The sequence below is a fragment of the Coturnix japonica genome, chromosome 3 (assembly GCF_054131305.1).
Source record: "Coturnix japonica strain WE chromosome 3, WE-NBRP24, whole genome shotgun sequence".
NCBI classification, from domain to species: domain Eukaryota; kingdom Metazoa; phylum Chordata; class Aves; order Galliformes; family Phasianidae; genus Coturnix; species Coturnix japonica.
Genome location: NC_140665.1, coordinates 98116406 through 98143523, shown reverse-complemented (window position 1 = coordinate 98143523; position 27118 = coordinate 98116406). Strand labels below are relative to the sequence as shown.

At 40.8% G+C, this 27118-nt stretch overlaps 1 protein-coding gene across 21 annotated transcripts in view; it reads right to left on the bottom strand.

The window, feature by feature from the left end:
* Positions 1-27118, bottom strand: part of KLHL29 (kelch like family member 29) — a 397537-nt gene that overhangs the window by 126598 nt on the left and 243821 nt on the right. For all 21 annotated transcript variants that reach the window (XM_085543958.1, XM_032443409.2, XM_032443408.2 and 18 more), the window contains 2 exons: positions 19528-19669; positions 18235-18777 (listed from right to left, as the gene is read on the bottom strand). In XM_085543958.1, the coding sequence (XP_085400084.1) occupies positions 18235-18777; positions 19528-19669 (685 nt within the window). The remainder of the gene's footprint in view (positions 1-18234; positions 18778-19527; positions 19670-27118) is intronic.

Below are 27118 nucleotides of genomic sequence, written 5' to 3'. Positions count from 1 at the left end.
GGCCATTTTCACCAAGGAATCTCATTGCAGCCAGGCTCCCGTCCCCCTCTCCCTCCTTCCACTTGGATGTTGGATTCTCCTCTTCCTATATTTAACCACAGCTGCCAGCAGCTGCCATGGTTCTCCCAGGAGACAGCTGTGTGAATTCTAAGAAACGTGTTAAAAGCCCAACAGGTGCCGGACTCGGCCAACTGGCATCTTCCAGTGCCAAATGGCTGCGAGGCACAGCCCGTCTCTCCGGTACAGACACTTGCAGAACTACTTTGATTTATAGTTCTCTTGAGCTGGCTTTATTTTAGATAGACAGCTCAACAGAACCAAACACAGTTTGTCCCAGAAAGCTGTGAGAACTTAAACCACTGGTGATTTCCAGGAGTTTCCTTCCTCTTTTCCTTTGGCACAGTGCAGCTATGGCTTTCAGTCTTTCCCTTTGATTTCAGAGGACACTAGGAAGTATTCTGTGGCTTCTGTTATATAATAACATATAAGGCTGTCCTAAACTGGATGTTTCAAACGTGATTGAAGACTGGACACAACGACCCAGGAGGCCCCTCCTATCTAGCCTTGTGTTTCTAAAACTCACAGCAATCCAATTAATAACTTTGTATTCTTGCAGCTTCACAGAATCACATAACCGTACAATAAACCAAGTTGGAAACGACCCATATTGGCCACTGAGTCCAACTCCTGGCTCCACACAGCACCATCCCAAACCCAAACTCTATGTCTGAGAACAGTGTCCAAATGCTCCCTGAGCCTGCTTCCCTTGGAAGCCTGCTCCATGCCCACCACGCTCTGGTGAAAAACCTCTTAAAACTCTTCCTAATATCCATTTTGAACCTAAAAAAGAATCTTGTACATTCTCTTATTCATTCTGTCTTGAATGGATGATGTTTCCCACAGTGCTACCAGCTGCTCCTACAGCTGATTAAAAACACACATACTCAAGGCAACCATCAGGATGGTTCTATCAGCCATGTCCAGGGTCCACCATAGGAAAACAGTGGCTCTGAGTAGCTGCTATGTCATGAGATGCTGATAAGGATTGTACAAGCCCTTCTAGTACATGGGGGTCATCTGTACAGAGGTATATGAAGCACAAATGGGTCTGACAAAACTGAAGTTGGAGGGGACAGAGGCAGTTTGATCAATGGATTCCTGGAAATCAAACTGGGGGAAAGGGATTTCAAGTAAGACTAAATATTTTGTTATTACTCAACAAGTTAACAACAAAGAGTAGCCTCAGGAAGGAGTACATTTGAACAACTGGGAGCAGGCTAGATTCTCAGTACAAATCAGTGAAGGTTCATTGCTTTTATTGCATTGCCGATGGTTTACACCAACTGAAGAGCTGCCCACTGTGCGTAATTTCTCTGGATCGGAGTGAAAAAGCCATTAGGTTACATGCTCTTTTAATTGCTAATGAAACAGCAATCAAGACTACTTCCAACCAGATTTTAAAATGATCTGGTTCCTGTTTAAAATCAACAAGGCACTAGGCTATCTTATAATACCACTGAGGAAAGGTTTAATAGCACCAGTAGGTTAGTTATGATAGATATTCCAATGCCAGCAAAGATTTAACAAAGGAGAAATGCTGTGTTTTACTTTGAGGTCCGCCATAGTGTAGTAAGGTGATGTTATTGCACATCCTGACTGCAGCTCTTTCTGCATTGCTACGGATAGCTACTATACTTAAGTTGGACATTAATGCTAATTTACAGTGAAATGCTGGCTGAATTACATATCATCTCCCCATGAGACTGTAATGAACTCCCCATAATTAATGTTATTAATCATGGGCCTAGTGCAGGGGGCACATATCCTGCATTTCATGTCAAAGGTTCTTATTAATAAACATTTCCATTTTCCCAGCTGATGAGTGCTAACAGCCTGCCAGAACCCTTTCTGTCAGTCAAGCCTGTCTCAGCTTTACAACCTATAATGTAGCTCAGCTCCATGCAGGTAGCTTTTCTCTCAGACGTGGGGTGGTCAGCACTTTGCAGGAGCCACAGAGCAATCTGCGTGATGCATCAAAGCCGTGTTTGCACTGATACAATTCTACTATAAATCTGCATGGGGTCAGTGGGACCGAGCAATGACCCCTCCATCCCCACGTGGTGAGACATGAAACACAGCAGATCTGATTCAAACACTGGAGAAAAAGGAACGTCAGAACTGAGGTTCTGCTTTGATTTTAACTCTTGCTGATACATGTGGGTCTGTGCAGTAAGCAGCCTAAAGCTACCATATCATCGTGGCTGCTTTCTTTTCTGAGATCCTGTTTTGCTGTAGCCACAGTTAACTTTTAAATTGCTAATAGCAGTTTCAAGAATCAAAGTCTTTTAACACCAGGAATGAAACAAACTCGGGATCCTTTTCTCACTGCTGCCTATAGTTTCATTCAGATGAGAACATAATTTTTTATGTAAAGTTTTTGCACTTTTTCCTTTGTATATATATCTATATATATTTAACTAGTGATGCAATGTTAATCCATAGAAATGTACTTAATAGTTTGTTCTTCTATGGAAAATAACAGAAGCCTCTGCTTAAGATGGCTCTGAACTTCGTATCTTTGACAACATTGTAGTTTCGTTAGTGTGTAATCTGTGGTTTGGGTCTTCTGTATCAGTGCCTGTTTGGGGAGCCAGGAACCTATGCAATCCAGAGTGACTGTACAGCAAAACCTTTCCTTATGTAAATATTTCACTTACAAGACTGACAGAATCATACAATCATAAAACCATGAAGGTCAGAAAAGACCGCTAAGATCACCAAGTCCAACCAGTGACCCATCCCCACCACGCCCACTGATCATGTCCCTCAGTGCCACATCCCCACAGTTCTTGAACACCTCCAGGCATGGTGACTCCATCACCTCTCTGGGCAGCTTGTTCCAGTGCATTACCACTCTTACACAGAAGAAATGTTTCCTAATATCCAACCTGAACCTCCCCTGGGGGAACAAGAAGACATTACCTCTTGTCTTATCATTGTTACCCAGGAGAGGAGGCAGACCTCGACCTGGCTACATCATCATTTCAGGTACAGAGAGTGATGAAGTCTCCCCTGAGCATATATATAAACAGAGATACGTAGTTTGAGATAATTCTATACTTTTTAAGGCAAAGCTATTCTTCCAATGTAATTCCCAGTCTGGCAGTCTGGACACAATTATACCTGTTTACAAGCTCTTTCATTTTTCTTCTTTATTTCTTCCAGAATAAATTATTCTGATATAAACATTTTTACAACTGTGTTACTGCACATATACTGAGAATCTGTGGTGGACTCGCTGTTGCTGGAGGTGTTCAAGAACCATAGAGATGTGGCACTGAGGGATGTGGTCTGTAGGCACGGTGGGGATGGGTTGACAGTTGCACATGATGACCTTAGTAGCCTTTTCCAACCTTAAAGATTCTATGATTTCATGATCCTTCCCACTGCACAAATGCAATTGATCCAAAATTCCTAGAAGACAAATTCTAACACCCTTATAAACATCCAGGTGCCAGTGATGGAAGAAGGGCATTTTTTCAATGCAGAGGCTGCAAAAGATCATCCAAGCTTTTACCTGAGCGGCAATAAAACAAGCAAACTAACAGAATTCATTTCTGAGCCCTCTTTGTGTAAGCTATCCATCTTCAAGATGCAGGTTTTTTTTTCTGCAGCTGCACAAGGCTGTCTGGCTGCACTTCCCAGACTGGGTTATAAATGAATAGGGCCCGGCTGCTGAAACAGGAGCGTGCTGATCTCATGCCTGCTCCATCCAAGGAATCTGCTGTGGCTCTTAGCTGGGATTCTGCTTTGGTGCTGACCTGGTAGGGCTGCAATGAAGTAAAGACCACAGAAATGCAGTCATTTTAGGTTGGGACTTCACCTCCACGTTGCATTCTTTCATGGTGTGTCTCAGCGGGCACGGTGGTGTTGGGTTGGCAACTGGACTAGGTGATATTAGAGGTCTTTTCCAACCTTAATGATTCTGTCAAATGGCTGTGACTCAATGTGTGGTGAGCTGAACTGGCTCTGAAAGGACACTGCTGACAAACTGCTGTCACCCTCTTGTAGTGCAAACCTCACTGTGCCTGCCTATTGGGGATCACCATCATGGTTTGCTTGTCTGTTTTTGGGGGGATATTTGCAGCATTTTGAACATTCGAACTGATCGTTTTCTTTACTTTCTGTGACTCTCCCAAAAAGCCAAACAGAATAATAATCTGAAATCTGTTACAATTTACACAGAGGTTTGTAATCCAGCCTACATCTCCCAAAATACCTCACTGAACTGAAAACCTGCTTATAAGAAGAGAAAAAAAACACCCAAATGTTGGTACAGGAAAGTGTGAGAAAAAGGAGAGAGAGAGGGAACTGTGTGCAGATAAGTCGTCTCTTAACAGTACAGCTGTCATTGCCTTTTTCTTCCCTACTTTATCCTGTCCTGTGGGCATGTGGGCTAATTAGCATGGCTCCTACGGGCCCACTGCAGCATTACATAGGATTTATTACACACAACTCTTTGTTGAAAATTCTGCCTGTGAGGAAAGTCTCCGAATAAAAAAAATTAAAAAAGAAAAAAAAAATAGCAAAGTTGCAACTTTGAAAGTCTAACTTGTGCTCTACTAGGAGCCTGCACCAGCTGCACGAGTCAGTGAGAATTAACCTTCTCCTCTACCCCTTGGATATCCAGTAAACTCAGATTTGATCCGGATGTTCTGATTTCCATGCAGCTAAAATGCAATCAAATGCTTGATTTTGGGGGACAGATTTGCTTAAATTGTATTAATTCACAGGGATAAACACAATTAGTAGAGCTCATTAGCTTGCAAAATGTAATTTATTTTCTTGAATATACCCATTTCCTTGGATGAAGAGCTCCATTAGCTTTATTATATTTGCAAAGTTTATATAAAAATCCAAACCATGGCAACAAAGAGAAAATTGTTACTACACAGTCACAGCAGTCACTTTCCATGTAAAATAAGTTTGGTGTTTATTTATATTTAAATGAGAATATCTACCACTATCAAGACCAGGATATGGGGCAAGTACTTATACAGAATATAATTAAAACTAATTCGAGCAACAAATGTGGCCTGAAATTAAAACACCCCCCCATCTTCTTTAACTGAAAAATGACTCAGTGTTCTCCCTCAAAAACTCTGTTTATAATCACTTAATTATCATAACCAGCAATAGTAAAGGGACTCTTGCCATTTAGAGTCTCATAAGATGGGACTGCATTCAGGCACGTCTGGTTTGCTTAGTGCTGTGCTTTTTAATTTCACTGTAATATAAAGGCTAGAGAGTGGAGAAAATGAATACATGGCAAAGTACCTGTCATTACTTGTATCATATCACCAAGGTATTCTATATGCACAATATGAAAGCGGTCGGTGCAATTTTCATACTGTTATCATTTTTGATATTATACTGTCTAAAAGCAGTGACACACAAAAGAAATGCTTTTATCATTTTCAATGTGGGAATGATACTAATTACATCATCTGTCATCATTATACAGCTAAACAAAACTTTTCTTTCGTAGAAAGCTGCCATTTAGCAAATTAACGGGTAATGACCCATAATATACAGAAGATTGAAATTTGGGAATTACATTCACATTAGTTTGTTTTCTGCTTTCCCCTCAATTTTATTCCCTGATACATCAAGAAAAAGAAGAGAGATGGAGAATTTCTCCAACTATCTAATTTGCCAATAGCCCTACTGTCCTTTTGGAAATTGGTGCGGGATCATCTCTGTCCATATCAATGCGTAGCTTAGTTCTAGTTAATGATACAGACTGTCTGCCAAGCCAGTACAAGCCAGATGTTAGTATATTGATGCACAAAAAGACCAAAAAAAGAAGCTGCTGGGGCTAGATTTTCAAAATTAGATATGAAGCAGTGAGCTCACGTTTGCTTGCAAATGACTGGTGGGTCCTTGGAAAGGAGGTACGAGAATATGTGCTACTGCCTGATCAGGTGTGAGATGATGTAACGTAAAATGGTGGGATGGTGGGAACATAAGGTGAGGAGCCAGGCAGGGTGAGCAGCCCTCATCTCAGTGCCGCTATTTGAAAGAGAGATCTGTGAGGATCACAAGAGGCATAAACCACTGAGGGTGGGGTGGATGAGCCCTTAGGTGATAAAAACCCATGCTTTTAGACATGAAGTACTCTTAATTTTCTTTGCATCTGATCTTGCAATGCTTCTCAGCATATAAGCAGACATAAAATGTAGGCTAGTGGGTGAATGACAATACAGATTTCAGGTGTGATGTACGAACTACCAAAACAATGTTGTCAATCTATCTCAATTCAGAAAGGCGCACTTTAGCCAGATCTTTGCTCAGATGAAACCACTGTGGCCCAGTTCAGCTATTTCCTTTCATCATGCACAGGCTATGATGAGAGCGTAATTAAAATTAAAGGAAACTGCCAGAGTGAATTAAGAATAAAAATAATGGCAATGACCAGTGAATTTGATATTAATTAGCCATGTCAGCAGACGTTTCAGTCATCAGAAGGTGCTTCAGATACTCAGTAAGAGTCATTGAGCATTTGGCCTTTAATTCCCATTGTCCATATCAGGGTGTTTAAGACTTCTCTCTTGACTGTAAGATGATTTCCTGACTTAAGTTAAATTCTGAACTGAATGTATCTGTAAAGTAAGGAGAAGTTCTCAGTTCCAATTTATCATTGTTAAAGTGGATTAAAGGATTTTTTATTAGCAACACTTAAAGCTCACTTGTTCATGTACCTGGAGACTTCTGCCAGAGAAAGCCTTCCCCAGCTGACAGCCTGGCCAAATCAAAAGCTGAAAATGAGCATGTGATGAGTGCATTACACAGGCTGATGAGGACCGTGATGAGCGGGAGATTAGTGAGGAAACCTTTGAGAAAAGACCAAGGGCTGGTGGAAGCAGTGTACACGGTGTTCTTTTTTTCTGAGTCATTGCTGAGAAACCAAGCTCGAGTATCTTGCGGGACACTGCATTACTGCAAGTGATGTCTCCTAAATTAGATACGCAGGCCTCTCACCTCTTAAGTCTCAGGCAGTCATATATTGAACAGTATAAGATAGCATGAGAAATTATGGGAGATAGTAGCTTAAGTAGCACTTCAGTGAACTAAACCACAGCTGTTGGCAACATGTACCCAACTTAGCTCTAGCTATGGTAACAAAAAACAATGACAGGTAAAACATAGGATGTGGGATGTCCAGAAATGGCTTTCCATGAGTACCAGAGGAAAGTCAACTTGATCCCAGAAGGGGACTAGACTGTTCTCTTACCTCACCTAGATCAACATGTCCTACTATGAATGATAGGCAAATTTATTAATTTTAGGAAATTTTCAAACTAGTATATCACAACTACTTAAAACGAATGCAGTAAAACACAAGAGTGCTTCATGATGTTGTACATGTGACAGCGATTAGGGAACACCCCGAAGTGTCTGTCTTCCGAGACTCTTCACCCTTTTGCTGAAATCAAGGATGGACTCAGATTTTGATATTTAAATTCATGTGCAATCAGGCTTGTGAGGCATCAAAGCTCCTACGTATGTGGAAATGTTGTCAGGGCAGTCACTGGGGATGAGCAGCCATGGGAGTAGGGTTCAGTGGCTGACAAAGTGGTCTTGAGTACTGTCCAACGTGTTGTGAGACAGCCATAAGACTTGACTGCCAGTTATGGTTCTTTAAAATAATACAGTTGTTTAATACAAACAATGCTTCTTTCTCATTTACTAATCACATAGTAACATTTAATGGTACCACCATGTAGCATGCATTTTCTTTATTACTGTATTACTGTGGTCTCTTTAAAATTCTTTTAATTTTTTTTTAACAAATTCTGTTGTGTACTTAAGATTTTAAATAAAGATCTTTTTCAGTTTTTCTTGTGACGTGGGTTCCTTGAACTCTTTTGGTTCTGAGTTCATGGCTGATAGACAGCTATGAACCTCACCAAATGCCATCTCATTTGTCATCTCTCCAGACTTAAAATATTAATTTCAGTGTCTTGGCATAGCTCCAGACCATGTAATTATAATCCAGATCCAGAACGGGTAATGATAATTTATGTCTTAAAACTACCTCTCATTTCATTGGCATGCAACTTGGCTGCCCCTTTTCTGTCCTAAACACACAGTGTGGTCACAGCTCTGCTCTAATGATGGCTACATCCCATTGCCACATAAAGCCATCTTAAAAATCCAGAGTTGCTTTCAGTGAGTTCATTGTGGTAGCAACCAACCCATGTCGCTAACTTATTAGAATGATAAGGTTTATTTTGTTTTTCTCAACTTTTACAACATATTTTGGTCTTCAGAATACGCCTTCTAAATATATTTTGATGCTATTTTCAGACACTTGTATGGATGTGTGGTGCATAAATAGTAACTAATGCCTTTACTTTGCTCAAATAATTTTCTAGATTTCCATTCTTTACTTAAAAAAAAAAAAAAAAAAAAAAAAAAAAAAAAAAAGGAAAAGAGAATCTGGACAGAAATATATGCTAAAATCACTTCTTGGCTTTGGTAAAATTCTTGATTAAGTTCATCCTTAAAGCCAAGTGGTGTTCTCAGCAAAACTTTATCACATTGCAAGTAAATTAAAGCACCTCTGACAGATAACACCTAGACTCACTTGCACAATTTGCCTATGCGGCAGTTTTGACAGGAAAAAAAAAAGTAAAATAGTGATGGCTTATCCAAAGGTGTTAGTGGCACTTCCAGGGAAGGGCTGTGGAACTGATTTAAGTTCTGAGAGTAGAAAATCTTGCTGGTGTAAGGCTTTATCAGATTGTTCTTGCAATGTACGCCATTTCTCGTTATGAGTAGATGTGTCTGTCCTTGAATAGATGATTCTTGGACAGGATGTCAAATTTGCTTTAACATTCTAGCAAGCAGAATACATGTGGAAAATTGTATCATCCTGGAGCTGAAGGAAGACGAGCTACCTTTATGCAAATGAAAGAATATTCTTAGTATTTCTTATTTTCAGTGCTACATACCGATGGATAAATATCTGCATTTGTCTGAAACTACAATCACTGAATTGGTTCATGCTGGAGGTACCTGCTTTCCACTTAGCTCAAGCTCTGAAATGCTTCTGCAAAGTGCTTTTCTATGTGGATGCTCCATGTGGTTTCCTACTCAGAGCTCTAACCACCCTACAGAAGTACAAAAAAACCTTCAAAGAAGTGCACTGCTCACAAAACAGCATAAAGCAGTTTGGCCATGATAGGAGTATATCTAGCAGAAAAACATCTAAACCCCAGAAAATTCAGCCATCTAGAAAATTCACATCTGTAACAAAGTCTGCACAGCATGCAGGAAAATAGTAGAACTGCCTATTTCCTAGGCTACAGGCAAGAGGAGGCTACTGGCACTGTTCCTCCGTCTGTTTTCCACAGGATGGTGGTGTTTTGTTCCAAATGCTCCTCATTTTAAAGAGTATCCTCAGCTTGAGAATGAAAGTAACATTCACCTCTTTACTTAGGAGCAAAAGGCTGTGCAGAGGAGCTGGGCTTGATCCTGGATTTGGATCCGCTACAAATTAGCCAAACTTAACAGGAGTGTCAACCCATGACTCACTTCAGACCTCTTCTATTCTAGCCAGTCTTGTGCTTTCATACCATCTTCCCCATAATCACCCAAATACTTCAGTGCACAGAATGACGGGCAAAACATGTTTTGTTTTCCTCTGAAACATCAGAGGAATCTCAAGAAAAAGCATAATGTTCTCTTTAATCCTACCCTCTTCTTTTTTTTTTTTTTGATGTTGCAATGTCATCAAGCAGATATGTGCTAAGCAAGCCCTCCAATTTCCATTTGAGCTCCTTGTGAAAAGAATAACTTGACTATGTATCCTGCACCTTGTCTAGCCAAATGCATTAGACTTAGTATATAAGTATATATATATATATATATATATACTTACTTATTCACACAACAAACATATGCATCTGTGGAAGCTCCATCCCTGGAGGCACTCAAGGCCAGGCTGGATGTGACTCTAGGAAGCCTGGTCTGGTGACTGGTGACCCTGCACACAGCAGAGCGGTTGAAACTGGATGATCATTGTGATCCTTTTCAACCCAGGCCATTCTATGATGAGCCTATGATAAGCCTACGATATTTACAGTATATATAGATACTGCTGTACATATTCTTGGTCAAATCCTTATCTTGAATCTCCTGATTTTGCCAGCAGTCCAAATATTTTTCCAGTACAGCAGTGAACACATGTGACATTGCAGGCTGTAATTTTTGGAAATGACCATGACAAAACTTTGTTAACTTTGTTTGCACTTCTGGATCATGGAAGTTTTGCCTGTGAGTAATTCACGCAAACCAATGTACCTCATACCTCCTTCCTAGGCATGATTTCACCTCATGACACTTTCCAGAGAATCTTGTCTAGGAATATAAAGACATGATTTATTGATACTGAGTGAAGTAGAAATTATTATCTTGTAAGGAAGCCAACATCTATCTGCAATTTAATAAGTTCACTTGTCTTGAGAGCTGTGGAGCCCACAGCACAGACCAAAAGAAGATATTCACTGTCAGAAGGAGGAAAACTTAACGGGAAGCTCAAAGAAAGACCAGACTTGTGAAGAAAACTGAACATTCAGGAAATGTGTCTCTGAGGTGGCTCCAGGTATATGAGGACAACATGAAAGGAAAAGGGGATGTGAGCCTGAAAGAAGAGTTGAGAGCTGCATCCAAATACGTGTTAGGAGTTGAACAAGATGAAAGATCATGGGAAGACAAGGTTAGTGAAATCAGAAAACAAACATAAGAAGTTCAGAAGAGAGAAAAGAAACTCAACAAGTGTTTTGGAAAGTTGTACAGCGAATAACTTTCAGAACATCTAAATGCAGTTCCAGCTCTCAGTAAGTGTTTCTGGAACAGGATTTGAATGGATGGATGGGACATGAGAGAAGGGGATTGCTTCAATTATATCACAGATTATTTTGGTTCATTAGCTGTTTGGTTAACACTTATAAAAAATTGCTGCTAACGTATTATGCACTTAAAAGGGAGCCTAGATTTTGACACCTATTGGTCCTTGAGAAAATTTGCACTTTGTGAGTATAATGCTGTGGAAGGGAGAGAAACAGTAATTCAACAGAACTCAGCTATGCTTCCTCTCAGACCTACTTGGAATGTATTTAGTGGTCACTGTCAGGGACAGAACTGCATTTGTTAAGAAATCACATTCTAAGCAAAACGTCTTAGACTTCTGGTGCAAAGAAACCATATGCAAAGTTTCAAGGCTACCTTCAAATGTATTATTGTCTAATTACCTACAGGTTTCTGCTACTGATGACACAGAATCACTTAACAGAATAAAACCACAATAGCTCTTTTCTTTCAAGAATAGATGAACAGAAGTTGCAAATTTAGTGTTAATTTGAAAAAATTAATATCAACATAAACATCATGCAGCAGGTGAATGTTAAGATTAGTTTAAGACAGTTTAAATGCATTTTTGCAATCCTATACCTTTAAAAATAATAATATTAACCCTTATAACAAACTGGTAGTGATGAGAGGCTTCTGCTCTAGCTGAAACTTAAAAGTCTCATGTCACTCACATACTGAGAACTGTCAATCAAAAGAGAATTCAGTGACCTTTATGTTGGGCATTTAGCAAGGTAATGTTCTAGGACTATTACAAATCCTCTTTGGTTCTTCAGTGCACTAAATTGCTGTCTGTAATGACCTGACCAGCCATGGCATTAAAAGACAGTGCAAAACTTACTGAAAATACTCCATCTGAAAAGGCTGGAATGCATTTCAGCCTGATTCAGGTGATGGTTTAGTTACCCTCACCAACTTTGCAATTTTTTTCCTGATGACAGGAAATTGTAATTAATCTTGAAAAAACCACTGAATTTAGAGGACCTATCTAAGTAGTTTGTCTAGTTTTATTGCAAATGAACACTCTAAAACATGAACCAGCAGTATGCCCTTGTCACAATGAAGGCTAATTATATCCTGGACTGCATTAGGTCAAGGCCAGCAGATAAAGAAGTGATCCTTCCCTTCTGCTCAGCACTGGTGAGACCACTGAGCTCCTCAGTACAAGAGAGATATGGACTACTGGAGGGTGTCTTATGAAGGGCCATTAAAATGATTAGAGGGCCTGAAACATCTCTCCTTAGTTTAGTTTGGAGAAAGGAAGGCTCGGGGAGACCTCAGTGTAACCCTCCAGAACTTGAGAGGAGCTTATAAGCAGGAGGCAGACTAGCTTTTTACATGGACAGATAGTGACAAGACAAGGGGGAATGGCTTCAAAGTAAAAGAGGAGAGATTTAGGTTAGATGTTACAAAGGAGGGTGGTGCAGCTGCTGGCACTGATGCCCAGAGATGTTGTGGATAACCCATCCCTGGAAGTGTCCAAGGCCAGGTTGGATGGGGCCCTGGGCAGCCTGAGCTGGTGTGTTGGCACCTATACCCATGGCAGGGAGATTAGAACCTGATGATCTTAAAGGTTCCTTCAAACCTATGCCATTCTATGGTTCTATGAAATGCTAAGAGAAGCCTAGAGAGGAGATGGCTCATGGGTGACCTAAACAATGCAAGTAAATACCTGAAGGGAGGGTGCACAGAAGACACAAGAGGTTCCCTCTCAACACTAGGAAACACTTTCATGCTGTGTGGATCATAGAGTATGGATACAGGTTGCTTAGAGAAGCTGTGGGGTCTCCTTGTTGGTGATCTCCGAAAGCTGCCTGGACGTGGTGCTGGGCACCCTGCTCTGGGTGACTTTGTTTGAAGAGAGACTTAGACCAGATGGACACTGAGGTTCCTTCCACCTCTGCCCTGCTATGACTGTGTGATTCTGTGAACAATCATGTCCTCAGCAAATACTGAGCCTACAAATGACCAATAATGATTTGTATCTTGGTAATCTTCAGGCTGCCCCAGAAAACTGAGACTGCCTTGAGGAAAACCCAGCTAGAAGCACACTGACAGACTTCCATAATGACATAACTGACCTACAAGAAATAAGACATAAAAAGCACTATTATTTCTATTGTAGACTTTTTTTGCCCACAACTACATGCATATATAAAAATAGATGTATATACTTGAGCACAGATATCTGTTGCTCTGAAAGTAATGCCTCCTGTATATTTCCACGGAGACTGTAACAGATACAAAGAGCACACAATAGCACTAAGGCACCACCCATCACCTCAGTGTGTTAAAATCCATGTTTGGTCTCCATATGTGTTCAGCAAGTGTCAATGAATGTCAACAGGTGACATTTTTTCCAAGTGGAGGAATTCAGTTCCACACTTTTGCTTCCATGTCAGGCACCATTTTGTCAGTCTGCCCCTCTGTGGCTGTTCCACTGAATGGAATATTGGTGGGAAGGTCCTAGTGCCATACTACCAATATCTGCCTCTGGTGTTGTGGGCCAACATAATAAATAGGAGACATGAATTTTGGAGTAGCTCATGTAATTTTATGTATTTAACTTTATCTAATCTATTTATCTATCTCTATGTATGGATACAAAAATAGGGTAGATATTCCTAAGACCATGTGTTCTACTGCAAAGCTAAGAACTGAAACCAGACTTTCTAAACTATTTATCACAACGTATTCTCTAATAAATGCTATTAGAATTCCAAATGCTACTTTGCCACACACACCCACAGAACTGCAGGACAAGCCGAAGTCTTTTTGAAAATTCAGCCTTTTGTGAAAAAATAGTTGATGGTTATTGACAAAATGTTGTTGTCTGCATTGTTACTATCCACTGTTAAGGAAAGCAAACATTGTCTGAGGACTAATGAGAATTCCAATGCAATAAAGTCAAGTGTGAAAAGTGCAATCAATAAGTGATGATGCATCACTATTCGTTTGTAGTTTTGTTATCATTTAGCTCATGATATTTGGTGATGCTTGAAAAGGAAGTATTAAATTAGTGTTATAAGAATTAACATTCCAATTTTGTTTTTGATACCGTTATGTTTCTACAGTAATTACAGTATGAACACTAATTAGCATTTGATTTTGATTCCCACCAGTTGAGGGCTAAAAAAAAAAATAAAATTATAGAAGAAAAAATATTATGGAAACAATTATCAGTGTTATCCACGAACATTCACAAATTAAGACTCTGAATGTCCATAGCTAATTTTACACTGCAGGACAATGTATTACAATAAAAACCCGTTTTTTTTTTGTTGTTTGTTTGTGTGTTTGTTTTCACCCATGCTTCAAGGTATACTGAGTTTATAAAGCAAGTATCTTTTTGAACATGTAATAGATCTCAGAGTTCAAGCTGGACCATTCATATCCTACATACAGCTGGGCTATCCTCTAGGGGTTCAGGTTTGGATTTACTACAGGTCTTGGAAACAAAGAATCATACTGCCTCATGAAAAAGTCCAGGACTAAATCTCAGCTACTCATTTATCCCTGAAGAAGAACCAACCACTTCTAGCCCTTTATCACACATTAATTTTTCTCCATGTTGGCTCAACTGGACTGGCATGTAGATAGATGTTGCTCTTTCTTACTGCACCATGATATGGGGTACCTCGTGTTGGAAGCAGAATGGACATTTCCTTTCTCACTCTCCCCTGCAGGCACCTTGTGCAAGTGACAACTAATGCAGGCACGTCATACAGCCTTAAATTACTGAAATTACGTTTGAATATTCTTTACAACTCTGTTTTCTACAGAGATCACATCAAATTTTGGCTATGTTAACTTCAGTGGATCTTCACTGAGTATCATCACAAAGGAATATCTTCAAAGAGGCAATTACAATCCAAGGCTGAGATGTCTCAAAACTGTTGTTAAATGTGTATAGTAAGAGATCCCATGCATTTCATGAGGCAGCTCTACACACTGTTAAAAGCAATAATTACTTTTGAAACATTATTTATGTCTCCTATAATGTGTCTGTTATACAAATTCACTAAATAAATGGACTGTGTAGCTAAACATTCATATTTAACATATTATAGAGGCAATAAAGAATCCCTTTGTAGAATATCACCCATCCAGACGAGGAAGATGCTCTAATCCATGCAAATATTTTCTTGCAAGTACTTTCAATGGAATTAGGTGAGAATTACCTCTGACACAGTAAAGAGAATGGCATATCTGCCTGTATCATGATTATGGATATCAAAATAACCTATTTGCAGAGTCACAGAAATGACTCTCAGTCATGTAAGTGAGATCTCTTGACCTATTGCAAATAAGATGCCGTACTGGCCATGCCTTTAACTTTGGGCAACTTATTAATTTACGTTTATTCAGAAGCAGCCAAGTAAGAAACCTCATTCTGTTTGAATACAGCAGAATATGGCCCCGACAAATACAACGATGGGAAATAATACATGAAGTTTCAAATCAGTTCCCAGATAATGTCTAAAAATATAAGAAATCCTATAATGTTAACCAGAAAGTACTTCTCTTTTGCTTAGGGGATAGTTGGGTAATTATTGAAACCTGTACAAAACTGGATTGTCAAGTTAAAAAATAATACTGAGTATCTCAGGATAATGAGAAAGACCTTAGGGCCATTAGCAGTGGCTCATATTATATCAGTGGGCAAGACTCCCCAAGAAAGACAGAGAATATTCAAATGAAACTAGCAGAGAATTAGTTTTAACTTATATATTTGAACAGATCTTCCTGGAGAGAAAGCTGCCTATCATGTAAGACTGTGAAATCAGTGGAGCAAGAAAGAAAATGTAGTCACATTGAAATCTATAGAGTTTATACTAAAAATCTTACCCTAGCAAGGTTTAAAGCTGTGGTTAGACACATAGGTGTCTTCCCTTTCCTGATTATTTCCGTATCCTAAGACTATTCAAAAAGAAACCAAGTCTAACTTGAATCTTCTCTGATATTAGCTTTGACAAGAATAGTCGTAGGTTTGGAATTAATCTCTTTCATGACTTAGGAGAAGATGACTTTTACTTTCTAGAGTAAGTCCTGTTTATGAGACATTTATTTATATGTGCTTATTACCTTATGCTTGTTTTTTTAACTTCTACCAGGTAAAAGATGATGGTCATAAATCCCTGGGAAAACAGATGTCTAGCCTGCAATTTATAAGCTAAGGCATGGCTAATAAGTCAGCACTGGTCATGGCTTAGAAATACTGCTTGTTTCAATATTCTTATGAGCCTCTCCTAAGTGCAGAAGTTTCCAAACAAAAGACCAGGGCTAGGTCTGGCATGCCCAACATATCCTTATAGCTCTTGCTCACCTTAATGATCACCTCATTGGCTGACTGCTGCCTCTCACACTGTCAAGCAAAACTCCATTTCCCAAGTGTTTGGGCAAGTAGACCAGACTATGGTTTACAGCACTTTAAGCAAGAATGCTGATTAAGACTTTGCAAATCAAATATTAAAAGACTAATTCAATATTTTACAACCTTTTTACTCAGACTCTGAACCGAAGTTTACTTCACCTGCCAGCCAGAGATACGCTGAAGGTTAATTGATGTAGGAAGCGTAAATAACAGCTGATGCTACTGGCCCAAAGTATGCAAGGCATCTAAGACTATTCCTCACCTCAAGTGTGCAGTCACTGACACGCTCATTTGTCTCACTAGGTTAGCGTCACTCGGGCTCTAGATACGTGATCAAATTACCACAGTGAAAGTGGTTTAAGCTTATGTGTTTTTCCCCGTATTGTATATTTGCACGTCTCCGATGACACCAAGTAATCCTTTAAATTGTGCTAATTTGATCATGTATCCGAGTACCTAGTGCAGTAAATTGGGATAGGTGGCTAAGAAAAGCGGAGATGATGCCTTCAGAAGACAAATAGCTTCCACGGAGAAAAGAGACATCCTGCAGCTCATTCTACCAGGGCTGAAATATAAATCTCTGCCCTTTCTCCTTCTACAAAATCAAAGGTCTGTAACTTATAAACCTAAGCTGACAAATTGCTTTTGTGGATTTTGATTTCTTTTAAAGGGAAGGAATTAGCAAAACTCTTAAAAAGCACTCGCACCACTTAAAGCCCATCTAGATCTTAAAGAGAAGAATAATTCAGATCGCCACCTTGCCGGTGTTTGGGGCTCAAAGTAACAACCTTACAAGTGGTCCAAATATTTCACTTGAGAAAAGTACTCTGCGCTTTTAACCTCAGCTCCTCTTCAAGAGACATTCGGTATGTATTTGCACATACCAAAGTATAATTTAAGTAATGAGCAGGAAGAGTTATTGGAGTAATAATTTTTAATAGAGATTCCTTGTCTTTAATACAGAGCTACATAACAGAACTTAATAGCTTGTGGCAAGTAAATAATTTACCCACGGATTGGGTCTGAATACAAATGTATACATAAAATATCACAGACTTAATGAAGCCTTTGGGGTGGCTTTTTGGAAATCAATTTAATTGATTCTGGTGATAGGCCTGCATTTATATTTTCGTAAGCTACATTTTACTTTACTTTCACATGCGACACAGTCATGATTTTTAAGGTGGGGGGGAGGAAAGGGAGGCAGGGCAAACTCCACAAACGAAATTAGAAACTGAGTGCGCGGAGAGTAATTTTTGAAGTGTGTAGGGTAAGACACTCGGAAATAACACTCCACCGTGACCCAACAATGTGCCTCATTTAGAAAGCACTTATCTGAAAAGGTCAACCTTTCAAGAATGCTCATGACAATTCACGTGGCTTTTTTTTTTTTTTTTCCTCTCTTTTTGTAGCATTTGAGCCCAATGAAGCTGGTAATGATGAGTTTTACCCTTACGCTGAATGCTTTGGGTTGCTCAGCATCAGTCAGTAGGGTTGCCTGCACTTGGTTTGGGCTCTTACTGTTGGGGGGAAGAAGGGAATGGCTGAAGAAGTCTAGTGGTGTGACTAACACACAATTGAGGCCAAGAAGACAGCAGTCTGACATAAACATAGGCACTTTTAAAGGAGAAGGATGATGGCTGCCTAATGTGCCTCGGGACTGGGAGCACCGGCTTATTTGATGGGCCTTGAAAGCTGTTTTTGCCTACAAAAGACACCCACGGTTCATCCTCGCCTTTCTAAAGCACCGCTTTTCGTCGTCATTAATTCATCAAAGCTATGCATTAAAGAAAAGCCATGGGACAGATGCCAGAGCTGGGCTGGCAGACCCAGGGAGAGCAGCAGGGAGATCTGTGAAGCTGCTATCCTGAGCCTGCCACCCTCTGTGCCCTCATGCCCCACAGGGCCAAGCCGGCCCGCCTTACCTTTGGGGTGCCAGGGGTCCGTGAACTCGTACTTCCCCACGCCGATCGTTCGCAGCATCTGCACCCCGTTTGTGTTGTCCGGCCCTGCTGCCGCGTTGGGGGGCAGCGGGGCGGCCACCTGCCCGTTGGTGGCGGGTGCGTTGCTGGGCAAAGCGGCAGAGGGCAGGGCTGGAGGCGGCGGCGGCAGCATGGGGCAGGCCAGGTGGCCATTTCCCACCACCCCGGGGCTTGGGTGGGCTACCGGGCCCACGCCGCTCATGGAGGACATGCTGAGGGGCTGGCTGTTGGTGTACAAGGGCTGGCTCTGGAGGTTGACCACCATGTTGCTGAGGGGCTGGGAGGGCTGCGGCTGGAGCTGGTAGTGGGCTGGCATCAGTGGGAGCTGGGGAGTGACGTGCGGAGGGAGGGAAGGTGTGACGCCGATGACAGGGGCCTGGACGTTTGCGGCCGGGCTGAAGGTAGGTGGCTGCGTCATCCCGTAGGAGTGCGTGATGAGGGCAGGCTGGCTGCCGGCTGCCACCGTGGTGACCCAGGGAGCTGCACCTGTGGCATGAAGGAAGGTGGGCGATGGTGGTAGGCTGGCACTGCAGGACAAGTACAAAACCACCCCGGGCCTCCCGCTGTACCACCGCGTCCGCACAAGTCACCACTGAGCCACGCTCTTATCCTTTACGGTATCTAAAGTGGCTCAATACCTGGAGCTATTCCAACCCAGTAAGTGCATAAAATTGCTACAGCGATGTGAGTGCAATTGTTAAAATACTCATCAGGTGACATGCAGCGTGTTTACGGTTTTATGTGTTTTGCGCTTTATGCAGCTTAAGCGCATGCTTCCAAGAAAATTAACCTCTTTCCCCACCGTGCTTTCATGGCTCCCTGACAAACACTCTGTGTGTATAATAATGGTGCTCCAGCCACTACAAAGAGATTGTAATTAGGCGTCTGGCAAAGTAGCACAATGTATGATATATGTCTGGAAGCTGGAAATCATTTCAGGTAGTTCTGGACATAAAAGAGGTCTTAAAGTATTACAGAGTGCCTTTTCCTCCAGTGAAGGCAGAGAAGGAGGGGGAAAAAAACACTTTAATGAACTTGCAGGCATCTTAATACGTTTATATTAGTCTCAGCATATAAGAAACTTGAGGGGTCTTTACAATGTGAGAAAAGCCCTGCTGAAGAATACAGAAAGGGCTCACAATGAAGTCTAATTTACAGCAGTAAATGGAGATAGTGCATTGAATTTGCTTCGAATGATTTTCCCTTGTAGAATTACAAATAAGATTACAAACGTACCTGGGTTTTCATTCTCCCTCATCTGTTTAGACGGTGGCTCATCAGTGTCCCAAGGTGTAGACTGATTGATGGGTGTCTGTCCCCACCTAACGCTAGTTGCAAGTCCTTGAGGCTGGTTTTCAGTCTTGGAAATGCAAGGCGTCTACCAAAAAGAGAAAGAAAATAGAGAATAAAAGTGTTAAGAATATTTGGAATAATTACTATTCGGAATATCTTGTAGCTTGTTTGTTTGTTACAGTCCAAGAGGATAACTTTAAGTCTTTAAGTATAATTTTATTCTGGGCTTACATGGTGTGTCTATATGGATAAAAGAATGTTTGTCAAAATTATTTCTGGAAATTCAATAAGGTCACCATTAAAAAAGGATATACAAAAACTAGCATTTTCAGAAATAAGCATTTCTTTAGCCTTGAAAATAAATAAATAAATAAAAAGATGTATGCTAATATCCATTCAGACAGCCATAGCCAACACAAAATGGGACGATCTTCTGTTTGCTCAGTCTCTTTCAGAAATTCTGAATTTTGTTTATCAGGAGGCAGGAAAAGAGCAACTTGTTTACAGCTGTAGGACAAATTACCGTAGAACAGTAAAGAGAAGTCTTAGTATTTACTGTCTGTCAACCCCTAGAATTGAATGTCAATAAAACAAAAAAAAAAGCAGCATAACAGCCATTGGTTGCTAAAGTGGCTATGCTGGCAGTTCTTCAGAGATGTTAAAATAACTGTAAAGTAGGGGAAGGACCGGGGCTGACTAATCGTCAAGGGCGATGTGATCTGAAAGAGATTTGTAGATAAAGAAACGATCACGTGCATTAAAATGCTCAGCCAGAACTCCTGTGGTTTCATGGGTTTTTCTGAAACAATCATGCCTTTGCTGAGAAAAGGTCTGCTTAGAATGAGGGGGCTCTAACAGGTCTCATTTATTTAACTTGGCAGTGTATTTCATTGCTTGAAGATTAAAAGTTTTTTTGTTTGTTTTTACTGGTGTTGGAACTTCTCAACCAAGAGAACGGAACCAGCTGCCTATTGCTGAATGAGTATTGAGGCCATGGAGCCATAAAGAATAGGAGACCAGTCTGAGCGATCACTTGTTTGCCTTACATCTGGGAAGTAATTTAGCTCTGAGAAGGAGGTAGAGAGGCTCCATAAACACCCTGGGTCACGCTGTACCAATGAAATCTCTGTCAACACTACCGACTTTTTTCCCCCCCATCATCAATACTTCAATCACTCCATGGAAAAAAAAATCATTAATGGACCTATTTCTGCCCTCTGCAAATACACACAATGCCTTTCCCAAGTTCACCTGTCATTCCTTGTTCCTTTAAATCCCAGCTCCTCCCCTTCTCCAACTCTCCCTCCTTCATCCAGGTGCTTCCATCACCTCCTATCACTCATTCCTGTTCCCACCCGACATTTGCTCTCCCTGGGCTATGGCAGTAAGGAAGCTGGGGTGCTGATCTTGATGGCAGACAGAGGCTTTGCTCTGCTGCTGTCTTTGCTGCCAGAGGACACAGTGGAAATATATCCCCATAGAAATGCTGTATTTTGTTAAATGCAGGTGGCTGTGGGAAACGTGATTCTCAGCATCTTTTTAAAGAATCCTGAAATGAGAATTTGATTATTGTGCCCGAATGAATACTTTTCTTTCTTTTCTTTTTTTTTCTTTTTCAAAATGCAACAATTCATCCTTTCCCACCCTTTTTTCTTTCTGTTTTTAACATCTCCAGGTTTTTTCCTACTCCGCTGATGCCGATGACGATGATATCCATGTTTTAGATTGACATTTCCTTCTGCCCCCATCTTTTTCTATTCCATTCTTAACTTTCCAAACCTAGAACTTTCGCAGCTGAAGTAAAAATGACAGTCAGTAAAGGCAAAAAGAGAGGAAGTGAGGACAAGCAAGAGCTTTAAGATTCATAGTGTTGTATTCAGTGGCAAAGAAAGGGCAGGAGGGGAAGAAATAAATCTCAATTTGAAATGCTTTCTGTTTATAAATTGTTCCTAAGAAAGCTCAATCTGAATAGCTTTAGTTTTTGCATAGTAGAAAGTCTTTGACAGAGGAGGAAAAATAACACTGTCGGTGCTTTACCAGTACTGTAAGCAGCATTGCTTTGGACACAGCTAATCTGTTTAATAGAGGCTAAAGCACTCTGCAGTAGAACAAAGAAAAAACACCGCCTCCATTCTCTGCCAAACCCCTGTTATTTGTCCTAAAGAAAGCTTTGAAACAGTAAGTGAAATATTGAGAAACGGACATTTTTATGAACCAGCAAAGGGCAGGAGAATTTAGAACTCCAATCCTGCCCCATGTACACCAGATTCCACATGCCGTATTTATGTGTTGAACTTCTTTTTTACAGGAACTGGGCCTTATAAGTGGGTCCATCATACGTTCTTCTCAGTACTGCAAGGTGTGCAAGACCTTGTGCAACTTCTGTTACAAACTCATACTGCTTTAAAATGGTATCAGTCTCAAATAAGACCTCAAATAATTCAGAATGCTTTATGGATGTATTCACTAAACATGCTTACAAATCCTGCTTCTTAGAGGCACCTTGGACCTTGGACCTTGTGAATGTACACAAACACAGCACATAGTTTTTAAACTGTACACCTGAACTTGGATGTGTTGGGTCAGAAAGAGCTGAGCATCAGTTGGTAAGAAATCACAGCACACATTAACAAAGCACGGTTTAGAGAACAACAGTGGTTGAAACAGAAGCACAGCTTACCACATTTCTTTCCTTTATACGCATACATATCTGGTCTCTGATCTAATTTCTGCATTATTTTTCTTAATACATAAAAGGTTACTTTACAAGTGTTACATCCCTCTGATCCAATTGCAGCAATTATTCATTTGCATATTTGGAAAGAGAAACAATTTCCAACATCATCAAACAGAGGAACTTTATGTCCATGCGCTCAGACACATGACAGCACTCTATTTGATGCTTTTAATGTACAACACAAATGACCAAAAAATGGCCTGTATTATGCCAGTCGTGCTGGGGGAAGAGATGTGTTCCATTAGTGATCTGCAGACTTCACAGAAACTAATTGTACTATGTTACACTTTTATCTTCAGCTTTCATGTCAGATGCTTGTTTGAATTAAACAAGAAACACATGAAAAAAAGAAAAAAAAAAAGAAATGCATTACAAAATCCACTGGGCATACATTTTAAAATACTGCCAAATGTCTATTTACTTGAATAGACTAGAAGGTTTCTGAAAGGTCTGGCAAAGCCTGGCTAGTCAATGGCAGCATTATTTCGTAGCCTGAACTTCAAGGAGGACTACAAAGATTACTGAATGAATTATCAGCATTTCTGAGCAGCCCTAACATGTTCCATCTGTGCTCTTTGTCACAAGTAAGGTACCCTGAATCCAAATTTGAGGATTTCTTTTACTCCTTTGTTTGAAATGGCCATTAAGAACAAACACAATTTTTCAGTGAAAGCTTGTATTTCACCTCATGCCTGTCACTTTGAACTGCAGCGGTAACAACGACACATTTCTACAGGAGAGTTTTGAAGATTGAGATAGGTTACGTTTAAAGTTTCTCGACAGTTTTCCACTTGATATTCAACTAAAAAAGCAATCAGAATTTCTTATGGTCATGCTCTGTTCTTCCAACTCTGTCATAGAACTGTAGAACCATTTGGGATGGAAGGGACCTCTAGGCTCATGCAGTTCCAATCCTCTGCTGTAGGCAGAGACACCTCCCTCTAGCCCAGGTTGCTCACAGCCCCATCCAGCCTGGCCATGAGTGCTTCCACATAGGGGGCATCCACAGCCTCGCTGGGCAACCTGCTCAGTGTCTCACCACCCTCACTGTAAAGAATTCCTTCCTGATACCCAGTCTAAATCTGCCCTCTTCCAGTTTAAAGCCATTTCCCCTCATTCTGTCACTACCTGCCCTTATAAAAAGTCCCTCTCCAGCTTTCCTGTAGGCTCTCTTTGTACAGGAGACTTTAAAAAGCACAATCTCTTTGCTTTGTTTTCTAAAACCAGAAATGCACATTTTGACCTCGTTCCTTTTTTCTCACCCCACATTAAGGCAATTATTTTAGTCACTATACAGCTCTCCCTAAGTCAGATCCTCTCTGCTGACATCCCACACAACAGTTCTCCTTGAGATTTGCCATTAATTTTGCACAACAAGGTGACTAATGAAGGGGACACACATGCAGCCACGATGCAACCAATTGGCTGAACATATGTAAATAAAAATTACATGCTCTTATGAGAGCAGATTTTTCCTATCCACTTGAGAACGTAATTAATTTACCTGAGGTCAGCCCCTTTAAGTTACTAATCAACCACTAAGCATTACAGTAGCATTTCAAAACAACTCAGAAGATTCCCCTCTCTACTGAAAAGGACGTCCTGAATTAAAATCAGTGTGATGCTGTTTTGCATGGAGCAAAACATCCCGTGTTTAAAAATGACAAACAGTTCAGAACGCTGAATTGGTGCACACATTTTCCAAGTGTGCTGAAACCCTCATCAGAAGGATTTCATCTGAGTATTTATTATTCTCCACAAATCAGCCAATTCAGACTTCTGCAGTCAACATAAATACAAAAGCTGATGAGTAGCTTAGAGCCAAACCCAGTAAATAAAGCAACACTTATGATCTGTTGTTCCAGCTATGTTCTACATCTTCCATTTGAGAGATTATGGCACAGAAGGTAAATGACTGCAACTCAGGCAATAATTGAAAAGTTTTATGATGGATAATAAGTCTTTCACTGCACATCTCTTGGTTCAGTCCAACAGAGCTGATGAATTACTACCATGATCCCCATGAAGTTGAGCTTGGTATGAAGGGACATTATGAGAGTCCCAGGCAGGATATTCTTCCATGACATTTGGCAAGGACAGTGTGATTACTGTCATCTAGAGATAAAGAAGCCTTCAGGGCTGAGCTGAATTAGCCCAGAGCGATGTAAACCAGAGATCTGCATTTCCCAAAGCCTGGGGAGCCCCAACACACCATATGCACTCTGTTATCTGCTAGGCAGATTTACAGCATGCATTGGCTCCACAAACTCAACGGCGAGCTTCAAAAAAAGGAAGCGTGTGGTGCAAAGCCCTGCTCTCCTGATGGGGTGTTTGCTATGGTGCAGAACTCATCCTTCTGCTCACCTCTGGCTTAAACTTGACTGGCATATTTCACAGGCGATGTTACGTCCTTCAAAGACGTACAAGAATACAAAGCTAGAAATACCTGGACTCTGAAACAAAACTGGAATTCCTTATATCGAGCTTTTTACATAACAAACAACAACAAGAAAAAGCCACCTTGGCAGCACCAGTCTCCCAGTTTCAAGGATATTAACTGCAGTACAGATGTGCAGGCAAAACGGAGCAGGGTGGAACAATTTCAGGGTAACTTGAGACTAACAAAGACAAGTTGCCAGGTTGCTGAATTTTTTTTTTTAGCTTGAATAGTCATAAACCACGGCCCATAGGCAACAGTAATTGGTGTACATCTGGTCCACTGAACCTTATTAAATTAAAACATTAAAAACGTTCAGATTCATAGGGCTTTACACAACACCCACAAGAAAGTTCACAAGTTCACAGCAATCAGCTGGTGCTAAAGATTGGGAATTTGTGATCCAGACTATTCCGCATCAGTTTACATGGTTACCATCGGTTGGTCAGTAGGCATCGCCACAGCTGAATCTGACGCTGAGTCCAAATCTTTACAGAAGGTGTCTCCTTTGATGTAATAAGACCTAAACTTTTACTAAGACCTTTACGCCAATGGAAATGTAAAACCTACCACGCTCCTACGCGCGTTGCAGAGTCTATCAGCTGAATTTGAAAAACAATCCAACAACAACCAAAAGGCAACAACGAAAATTCTGACTAAATCCTCCCCAGCCTCAACAACACCAAACACTTCCTGGGAGGTCTTTATAAACACATCTGAGCAATTTCCCCACAGGCTTGTAAAACTCTTGACGTATACCCTGTTACGGCTCAGAGTGCTAAGACCCATTCAAGTAGTCTCATGAGCAAAAAAGAACTAATCTGGATAGAGGGACCTTATTTGTGGTTCCCGGCAACCAAAATTATTTTACTAAGGCCTTCATTTAAAGTGATGGATAAGAAGTAGTGATTCTCTGTTCCAATTATCCAAAAGCGATTGGGAATGGCAGCTTAATACTAAGATAATGTATCCAATATGCAACCCACTCTATTTTCTCTCCCCATTGAAAATAAAAAGGCCAACACACACATACATGCGTAGTAGCAAATGCTCCCTCCCACAGACTCAGGTTTTATGGCCTGTCATGGACAAAAGCAACTTCAATTTAATGAGGGAATTCCTTTTAAAGCTGTTAGCTATGCCTCGCTCTAGCAAGTAATGACTGGTGACCCTGCTTGAGTTTTAAACCTGAACGTGTCTGGTGCTCTAAAAAGCTCAGTAGCCTCTGCACCGTAGTGTTCATGATCTAATTTAGTAGTTTATATTACTAAACTCCTTATGAAACAGGTACTCTCCAAGTGCATGAGGCACGCATGTAAAAGCTAAACAACAACAGGGTAGACCTCTGACTGGGGTGTATTCCTATACTGCATTGGGAAGGATCCCAGGTATATTTTGAAGTCTAGTCCATAGCCAAAGTAGCTGTTAAGGGTATATGCACCATTTTTAAAAATGCGGGGCTGACAGCAATATCCACCCAGTGCCAGTCGTGGGGCTGGGTAACAGAAAGAAATCTGTTGTTTTAAGAGAGGGATGTACTGTAATATATTGAAAACCTAAGGGATATAGACAGACAGGTAAGCAAGAGAAACTGAATGAGCTGTCCTGTGTAAAACCTTATTCAAGAACTTGCTCATGGGTGGAGAGGAGAACTCATCTACCTTACGTTTTCCATTACCAGGCAATTCTACCATGGACACATCACTGTTTTTCTCTTTTCAAAGCTAATTTGGGAGCGGTGAAAAGGAAGATAATGAAGTTAACTCATAGGAAAAATGCTGTTACCCTGCAGAGAACATAAAAGAAATCTTAGTTTCCTTTAGAGCTGGAAGAATCATTCAGTATTGCCATCCTAACCAGCATCCAGCAAAGACCAAATGGGCAGCGCAAACTATGGAGCAGCCTTCAGGCAAGACACATCTCTTAGCAGCAGGGTGCTGGCTGCATCAATTCCCTTCTTCAGAGGATTTAAACGCAACCTCAACCTTGAGATTAATGACAATTGCTTGAAGAAACCCCTGAGTGCAGTCAGGTCCACGTCTCACACAGGCAGAACTCTGATCCCAGCTCTGTGAGTAGCAGGGCTTCTCACTGCAGTTCATGAGCTGCTAAGGCAGATGTATTGGCACATCCAGCACCTTCACCTTCCCCTCCCCCACACATCAACCACACAATTCCTGGACTTTTTGCCATTTCATTCATGTTATGCTATGGTTACCTTCCTAAATAAGGCTGTTGGCCTAATTCCCAAGCTCTAACGATTCAAAGAAAGATAACTCCATGCCAGGCATGGGTCTGTTGCTGCTGTCTTGAAATCCTGCATGCAGATTTGGGGAAGCAAGAGGATGGATAAGGTTATT